Here is a 9,852-nt window from a genome sequence, read left to right as displayed (position 1 = left end):
TATATATATATAATCACCTGAAAAAATTTTTACCTCCTTCTTAAGAAGCATCTAGAAATAAAGAAGGAAACCAAGAAACAAAGATATGATATTCAGGAAATCCAACAATGCAGACAGGTGAAAGGAATTTTCAAGACAATGGTAAAGAGAAGTTTCAGGATGTCCAGAGAGCAACCTGGCCTGATCAACAGGAGCAAAAAATAAGACAAAAAAACCCCATTGCCTTAGAAATATTCTTAATCTGGCAATACAAAGAGTACTTTTAAAATATGTGAAAGTCTCAAATATTCCTCTTCATGGGTAGGAAAACCTGTATGTATATTTGTTTCTCAGTCACATATATATTGAGAACTTTTCTGTCTTTGTATTACAAACAATATATTGATAACATGTCAAACTCTTCTATTTCCTAATAATGGATATGATCTTTTTATTAACTGAATATTTGAAATTGACATATTTTATGATTCAAAGAGTAATACATCATCTTAAGACTTTAGCATTCTTGCTCATGAATGGAAAAAACTGTATTTTTTTCTCCTTCTAACATTGCTTTGGTAAATTAGTCATCTTTGTAATACTACAAAGAGTACCTTGAAAAAATGTAAAAGGTTTCATGCTTTCTCTAGATGAATCAGAGAAGCATAGCATAATTTTTCATTCAAACAAGTATTGGGAACTTCCCTGTCCTTTTGAAACAGAGTATACTGAAAATATGTAGAACTGTTAAAATAATTGTGAATAATTAGAGAAAATGTATGTATATTTGGTCAGTTAGTGGTGGCTGTGTGCCATTGAGTCCGTTTAGCCTCGTCGTGATACTGTATAGGGTTTCCAAGGCTGTAAATCTTTATAGGATCTGAAAGCCTATCTTTCTCCTGCAGAATGGCTGGTGGGTGAACTGCTGACCTTGCTCTTAGCAGCCCAATCTGTAATCCACTACACCACCAAAGCTCCTTTGGTCAACTATACAATTTTAAGGAAATATAAAAAGTCTTTGAATTCTATTTCATGACTAGGGAAACTGTATATCGTTTCTTATTCTCACATTGTATTGGAAACATCTTGACCATATTATACAAACCATACTTTGAAATCTTACAAAATTGCTTTGCATTTTGTTTTATGAAACAATGTCTATTTATTTTCTCTTTGTACAATTTTTGGGAATTTTCTCGCCATTGAAAACAAAAGTTTTTATACATTCTGTTCATCAATGGATGAAATTGTATGGTGTTGTCAAGTGCCATCCACTCGCTTCCGACTCATAGCGACCCAGTATAGGATACCCAAGGAGCAGCTGGTGACTTTGAACTGCTGTATACGTTATTAACACTTGCAATGGCAACTTCTCCATCCTTGTAAAAGCGAGTATATTAGGAATAAATAAAACTGTTCAGAATTCCATTTTATTAACAGAATAAATTGTATATGCTTTTTCCAATCACACAGTTGGTGAAATTGAAAAGTGAGATTTCTTGTTTATAAGTAGAAGCTGTATATATATTTTTTCTCATAAAAACATTGCCTTAGCATATTCTCAACTTGGCAACATGAAGTTCTTGGGTGGGAAAAACTGTGTATATTTTTTCTCAGTCAAATACATATTGGGACATTTCCATCCTTCTAATAAAAATAGTATATTAGAATCATGTCAAACTTTTATATTTCATAATAATGAATAAAACAAACTGCATGCATTTTCTTACTCTTTGGATGTATTTAAATTGAAGTGTCTTTGTAATTCAATGAGTAATTTTTAAACACTAAGCTCCTTAGAATTCTTGTTTGTGATTGGAACAAAGTATATATTTTTCCTCATTAAAACAAATACGTAGAGTAAGGCCTGGAGAGAGTGAGTCTGTATCTCCTCTCAGAAGGCTTGGCTAAGAATGAGAAGGGTTGGTGATGGGTACAATTTTAAGCAAGAAGATATTTCAGTGATTTGTACTTTCGAAGTGGTTTAGAACCAACACTTCTGTTGTATCTGATGTAATTCATTAAACATATTAAACTATGTTGTTTATATTCTTTTCCAGTACTCACTTGAGCCCACAATCAAACTCATTTTGCATCCTTCCTCCTTCCTGCTTCTTCCCTAGCAGTAAATACTACAAAACACACACACACACGCATGAACACACAACCATAAACACTTCATAATGACCACACAGACACTGTGTGGTCATTATGGGACTGTGCCCAGGAGCTGTGGCCATGCCACTACATCCAGGCTGTAGGGAGGATCGGATGAACTCTGAAAAAAGGGCCCAGTTGAATAGGTTTTTAGTCAAATAAGATAACATCAAGCCTTCAAGGAGAAAACACTTAAGAAAGATTGAAGGTTTAAAAAGACTGAGTCCGTAAAGTTTTTATTTCATGTCCTACACAAGTGGTAACATAGAACTTTTAAGGCATATGTGATTAGCGCAAACTTCACTCAGACTAGTCAGAGAGGTCCCAGCAACAAGATGGGGGTTGGTAAGGGTTAGGGGGGAAAGCAGGTGCAGGGAAGGGGGCAGGAGCAAAGCCCATGTGTCAGTGAAGCTTCCATTTCCATATGGGTGATGGCTCCATCTGTCAGATTTTAACTTCTGTGGAAAGTGCAGGCTTTCAGGAGTTCTGTAGGACAGAGCGAAGAAGTGGTTACTGTTAAGTGCCATCAAGTCAGTTCTGACCCATAGTGACCCTGTATAGAGTGTCTAAGGAGCAGCTGGTAAGCTTGAATCGCCGACCTTGTGGCTCAAACTGACTTTGTAGTCCAGCGTATTAACTAACCCACAGCACCACACCAAGACTCCAAACAAAGAGGTAGGACATTGAAAATCTACCTATATTTACTAACTGTTGAAGGAATAAACAGTTGGGCATGACCCAACAGCACTCAGACACATTATTCTCCTCTTCTTCAGACTGATTAGCCTGCAGAACTTCTCTACTTGCCTGAACAGTTCCAGTGCCAACCCCAGTAAGCCCACCCCAAGGATAATGGCATGGTTCCTCTATGCTTAACCATCTCCCCATCTTGTTTCTTATTGGTGGGGCTCACATGTTTCAATTCATGAAGCTGGGAATAGCCTAGAGAACTATGCTCTCTGCCTCTACTATGCTACATTTCTTTAGCAGGAAATAAACTAGAGCAGCAAGAAGCATTAAAGCACCTAGAACTTTAAGTTTGAGGAGCAGGAGGAATGGTGCGGGGAACAGCACAGTCATACTTCCTCCCCTCCTGGAGGCTGTAGTTTTGTTCACTATAACTTGAATACTCACAGCAGAGGCTCTAGACAGTGGTTCCTTATAGCACAATTACAGGGAGTAACTGTGAGCACTGAATCAGTATCTCCCCAGCCTGGGTCTGAGAATCATTATTTTAATATGCACACTAAACTCAAAGAAGGACTGTCCTACAAGCGCACATTATTCCCCAACCTCTTCCAAATGACCGCAAGTGACGAAATGAAGTCCAACATAGTTCTGTGCAAAGCTGTGCTTTATTAGATTTGGCCTCTTAAGCAACTGATCTTCTACATGTGTGGTAGCTTTTAGTTATCAGAACTCATCATTTTCAAGTAGCACAGTCTAAAAGAACTTTCTGTGAGGATGGAGATGTTTTCTCTATTGACCAACATGGAACCACATGTGGCTACTGAACAGTTGAAATGTGGATGGTATGACTAAGGAACTTGATTTTTAATTTTAGTTAACTTAAATTTTATTAGCCATTATGTGTCTAGTGGCTACCATATTAGACAACATTTCTAGAAAGAAAGGAGAAAATTGGGCATGTGTACACAAACAGCTTCATTAATTAGTAAAAAGATGGAATTCTGCATGTCCAGGAAGGTCACTACCCAAGTACCAATCCTGTCTCTCCCTTACTATCTGCCCATATTAACTGGCCTTTCATGGTATTTTTCTCTCATAATTCCATCTGTAGGTGTGATCTCACAGGGTCACAGCTTACTCCCCCTTTAGTACCACTACACAGAACCCATGGAGTTTCTCCGACTTACGTGAGGTTGAACATTGTGCCAGGTTATCAGCAGCTATGACGTACTTTTCTCCTAAGTATTTCTCATAGGTTGTTTTGTCCTGAAGGTTGGCCAAACATTGTGTGTCATCCCTGAACAGCAGGTCACTGGTTTCAGATCGGAACAGGCAAAACTTGCCCTCAGAACACTGAGTTCCCTGTTTCCCAAACTCAGTCTGTCAAATGAAGAGAAAATACATAAGAACCTGTGGCAGTGAGCACTTGAGAGCACATGGATGGGAAGGGGCTGAATCTCTGAGCCAGTCCTGGGTAACAAGGAAAGCTGACAGGTGAGTCTCGAGATCATTCTACCTGCGTTGCTTGATATTTCCCATAGTGGAGTTTAGTTACATACTTCCCTGTAGCTCCCAACCCTTTCTATCGGGTCCATCCTGGTTCTACCCTCCTCGGATGGGTCCCCTTCATTCACTCCTGACTTCTTTGTTATCTCTTCCCCATTTCATTGATCAGGTCCCTTGGGGGCTGCTTATAGGAAATAAGAAGACAGTAACATATCCCTTCATACGCCATCTTGTTGGTGGTGCTGGTGGTTGTGAGCAGTGGAGTCGGTTCCAACTCATAGCGACCCTGAATAGGTTTCCAAGGCTGTAAATCTTGACAGGGGCAGAAAGCCTCATCTTTCGCCCACAGAGTGACTGGTAGATTCACACTGCTGACCTTACACTTAGCAGCCCAACTCATAACCCACTACACTACCAGAGCTCCTTATATGCCATCTTAAGTTTCAAAAAATAAACAAAACCCACTTGACCTGGCTTCAGTGGCTGGAAGATCAGAACTCAACTAGAGAAACGAAGAAGAGGAAAAAAGGACTAATCCTCTACAGTTTGAGGAACTTGGCCTATACTCATGGATGTAGTAGTTCAAAAGAGGGAACAAATCTTTACAGAGAGGATCATTCCCACCCCTCAGTACACAGGGTTAGCAGGGATGGGCAACTTAGACATTGGCTACCCAAAATGGGGGGCTACAAAGCCATGAAGTGACTGGCTTACAAGTTTTCGAGAGAGCTTAGTTTCAGAGGATACAGAGGAAGGTAGAATCTCTACTCAGTGGTTTCCAACCTGTCTAGATGGGGCTGGTGAATGGAGATGGGATAAGATTCTTGTGGTTCAATAGTGAATAATTGCTATCAGGACCGATTGTGAATGTTGCAAATATAAAGGTAGATGATTTATAGCAATAGCAGGGGAGTGGTTGATCTTAAAGTCCAGGAGCAGAGGATCCTGGGACCATCAGAGGAGAAGAGCAGAGTGTGGGACCCTATCCAGAGAAGCAACAATGCCAGAGATAGAGGCAGAGACAATGACAAGGAGAGATGGAGCAGCTGGGGGCTCTAGACTCAAGGAGGGAGAGGTGCTGTATGCTGGCAGCCAGGGGGCAGGCTTGCAGGGTATGGCCTTTGGTTGTTTGAATGGTTATATATTCCTGAGTGCTTCAGTGTACATAAAAAAAAAAAAAAAACTGGAGGGAATGGAAGCAAATGTTGTTGAATGATGATGCATGGAGGGGACTTTAATCATTGCAATGAAACGAAATACAATAGGGTGAATGTAAAGCTGATGTTCTCCCATGTAAACTATCACTCAATTCACAATACAAACTTAAAAATAAATAAATGAATGAATAAATGAAAAACTAACTGAGAGCTGTCTCTGAGGGGAAGGTCTTCGGGATTAGAATTTTCAGGCAAGTGACCACAAGGTAGGAACTGGGTAGTTGATTTCTCCAGAGAGCCAGCTATCTTATTTGTGGGGGTGCTGTGCTTTTTTAGCTATTGGTAATAGTAACTAGTGTGCCTAAGTGAGAGTAACATAAATTCCAGTCTTCACAAATCATATCGTAGAATGCTGGGAAATGCGGTCATTCTTCTAAAATTTTCAAAGAGAAAGTGTGAAAAATGAGAAGACCACTAAGCAAAGTCAGGAAGCTGCAGAAGGGAAGATTCTTGATCCCAAGGATACATGGATCAGGCACGTGACTTTTCTTCAGTGTCCAGGACTGGGAGACAAACAAAACTGAGCACTTCCTGTAAACCAGTCATTTTCCTATGCCATTGGGATGCATTGCCTCACTTAATCCCTACAGTAATTAAGAAGTAGGTAAAATTATCACACAACCTATATTACAAATGAGAGAAAACTCAGGCACAGAGAGGCTCAGTAACAAACATACCTAAGATGTACCAGTTAGAAAGCCACAAAGCTGAGATTTGAACCCAGATAATTGAGTTGAGTCCATGGCCTCCCAATTCTAGTTTCCAGAAAGAGAATTCTGGGCTTGGATTTGGATTTAGCTGTAAACATCTTCAAATAATACATGTTCATCTAGGAAGAAAGGGTGGGAGGCCCTGGTCAGTCCATACCTGTTGGTTGAGCAACAACTGGCGAACACAATCTGCCTTATCCTTCCGTGAGACCACAGCGTGATTTGGGACTTCGGCCAAGTGGCAGCTTTCAGCCTCCTTCACCCCCTTCCGGGAGTTATCCAGACACAGCAACTCAAAGTCATTGCTACTCAAATCCTTAGCCCACGCAGCAGGGTTACTTCCTGGAGAGAAGGAAGGTAGATCAGCTACAGCTGCCTGACTGCTAAATCCAATGCACACACTGTAGTTACAGATATATGGAGGGTGAGAGATACCTGCGTGGTCTACAAGGTGACATTCAACCCTTGCTTAACCAGGAATTACTAGTGTCAGCACCCTTTCGACCTTTTAATGAGTGAACTCCACTTTGTGGATGTTGTTCATAAATTCCAAGCATTCTCTATGTGCTGCTTTAGCATAGGAAGAGGATGACCCTCTCATCCAGGAGTTCCAATCTCTGTGTGCTGTGTCATTTGACACTGCTAAAAAAAATACTCTTCTCCTGAGGTCTCTTTGGAAGCTGCACGAGTGTTTTAAATCTGACTCACTCTTACTAGTTCTAAGTGAAGATGTGTCTTGTCATATGTGTAGGATCAAGAGGAAGAGAAATAAATGTCTCTTTTGGGAAGGAAAAGAGGACACTGGCAAGACTGAGGCACAGAATCTGATGTTTCTGTGGGTGAGAGTGGAATAGCCTCACTGCAACAGATTCACAGGTTAAGGGGATGAAGAGGCGACTGACAGCCAGGCACTAAAGGCCCAGAGGGCTGGAAGTGGAGTGTGAAGCTTTATTCAGGAGATAAAATGGGTCTTTGTGGACACGTGAATGTAAATCAGTGTGGTAGCATATAAACTTGGACAACTTGCACCTCAAATTATCAAGGAAAATTAATTGGACTAGGAGTAGTCTGAACTAGGAGGGTAAGGTTACTAGAAATCTTGAGGGACTGTTATATAATAAAGTAATATATATAGAATGCTGGAAATTTAATAGAAAAGAGCTTTATGAACAACATCCATAAATATATATATTTGTCTAATAAAAGTTTGCTATAATTGTTAAGTGCTGTTGAGTCGGTTCTGACTCATAGTGACCCTGTATAGGTTTCCAAGGAGCAGCTGGTGGGTTTGACCCACTGACCTTGCAGTTATCATTCCAGTATTTATCCTACAGCACCACACCTAGACTCCCAATGAAAGTCATGTATGCATTATTGTAATGCATGTTTCATCAGTACAATACTAAAGAGTATAAGGAAGAAAAGTTTGAAATACTTATAATCCCATAGTATATACCTTCAACATTATGTATGTCTTCCAGTCTTTCTTCTACACATATACACAAGTGAGATCATAAAATACACATTACTGTGTATCCTGTTTATTCTCATCATAATATATTATAAGTATCATATTCCTAAGGCCTATTTTGAAGAAATAAAATAAGACACAGACAGACTAATCTAGGCCTGATCAATACAGGGCATAAGATCTTCAATAGGAATAGAGGTAGTAAGAAGTAGAGTGGACTCTGGGAGAAAGATGAAAAGGCTGGATTTACACAAGTTGAATTTATAATGCCAGTGTACTTTCTATATAAAAATGACCACTTGGCAATTGGAGACACTAGAATGAAATTTAGATGGGAGGTCAGGCCTATCTAAATTTTATTCAGGAGATAAGGATTATGGAGTTATTGTAAAGAGTAGAGAGTTGAGGCTGAGAGAGGAGTCCTACTCAGGAATGTATAAAAAGAAATCAAGGTGAAAAAGACTCAGCCTTAGGGGTACATTCAGGTATCAACAAGAGTCCTTGAAGGTGAACCAAAAATAATGGGGGGAAGAAAGAAAAATTAGCCAACCCAATATTCCTTTCTTCAAATAAAAATTCTCTTTGTGTGTATAGAGCGCACAAATGTAGATGTTCCTCAGATACAAGCTTGAAATACTAGTTTTCTGGGTTTGAAGGCTTAGAACCATAGGCTCGGGGGACAGTTCAATCGACTGGCATAACATAGTTCAAAAAATCATGATTTGCATCCTAGTGCAGTGAGTAGAGTCTGGGTCTTAAAAGCTTACCAACGGTCATCTAACATATAACAACAAGTCTCTACTTGCCAGGAGCTAAAAAGTAAGAAATTAAGCAAAAGTGAAGTGAAGAAACAATTCTATATGAGCCAAATCTCATCTACTCTTAGGTCATAAGAACTAGATGGTGTCTGGAGACCAACACTCACTGTTTTGATTGGGGCCACATTAACTGGTCCTGGATAGAATGGGGAAAACTATATATGGAACAAGACTCAATTCTAATTCAATGGGGCAAAAAAAGAAAGAAGGAAAGAAAGAAAAAGCCAGACAAATTGAAAAAAGCAGAGAACAGAGGACTCCTATAAGACCTTGGGGGACAGTTCAGTCAACTGGCATAACATAGTTCCAAAAATCATGATCTGCATCCTAGTGAAGTGAACAGAAACTAGAACTGAGCCGATTCTCTAAGACCACCTTCTAGTGAAACAGCAGAGTGACACACAAGAGAAACACAACTGCCCATAAGATAAGTTCCCTGCTTAAAACCCAACTGTCTGAGGCCTAAAGGTCAACAACTTCTTAAATGCAAAGAAGAGATGATAACGGCACAGACAACCTACAGCACTGGAGAAAGAATAACCTGACACAATTAAAGAGAATGTTAACATACTGTGATAAATGTAACTGATGTCACCACAAACAATCTGTATGGAAAATATCAAATGGGACCCTAGCTTGCTGTGTAAACTTTCACCAAAAATTCATAAAATATTACTTTAAAATTGTTTATTCAGTAATGACTGTGTGCCAGGTGGGAGCCCTAGTAGCACAGTAATGAAAGTACTCAGATGCTAACCAGAAACTCGTGGTTTGAATCTGCCACTGCACAGGAGAAAAATATGGGCAGTTCTATCCTGTCCTCTAGGATTGCTATGAGTTGGAATTGACTGGATGGCAGTGGAGTGGTGGATGTGGCAAGTACTATTTTAGGTGCTAGGAATGCAAGGGAAAAAAGAGCTCACAGTGTTTCTGTACCTATTGACAACCACTGTCGTGAAGTCAATCCTGACTCACAGTGACCATACAGGACAGAGTGGAACTGTCCTACAGGGTTTCCAAAGCTGTAGTCTTTCTGGGCTGAAAGTGAAGAAGACTTTAAGCACTTATTAATGAAGACCAAAGACTACAGCCTTCAGTAGGGATTAGACTTCAATGTAAAGAAAACAAAATTCCTCCCAAGAGAACAAACAAGATGGCAGATTGGGTGGACATGCAGTAAGAGCTCCGCCAGCAACAACACAGAATACCCGAACAAACAGTCTCAGGGGATGGTCCCAGAACTCTGAACCACATAATAAAGGAATATTTAGAAGGTTGGAAGGCTTACAGATGGGGGAATTTGT

General features: G+C 39.9%; 1 protein-coding gene across 1 annotated transcript in view; it reads right to left on the bottom strand.

Annotated features, from left to right (window-relative positions):
- LOC102832831 (serotransferrin-like) overlaps positions 1 to 9,852 on the bottom strand; it is a 68,715-nt gene that overhangs the window by 22,081 nt on the left and 36,782 nt on the right. The window contains 2 exon segments of the mRNA XM_006840033.1: positions 4,014 to 4,206; positions 6,417 to 6,601. Of these exon segments, the coding sequence (XP_006840096.1) occupies positions 4,014 to 4,206; positions 6,417 to 6,601 (378 nt within the window).

This window comes from Chrysochloris asiatica, unplaced genomic scaffold, assembly GCF_000296735.1.
Source record: "Chrysochloris asiatica unplaced genomic scaffold, ChrAsi1.0 scaffold00028, whole genome shotgun sequence".
In the NCBI taxonomy this organism is placed as follows: Eukaryota; Metazoa; Chordata; class Mammalia; order Afrosoricida; family Chrysochloridae; genus Chrysochloris; species Chrysochloris asiatica.
This window is presented reverse-complemented; position numbering and strand designations above follow the sequence as displayed.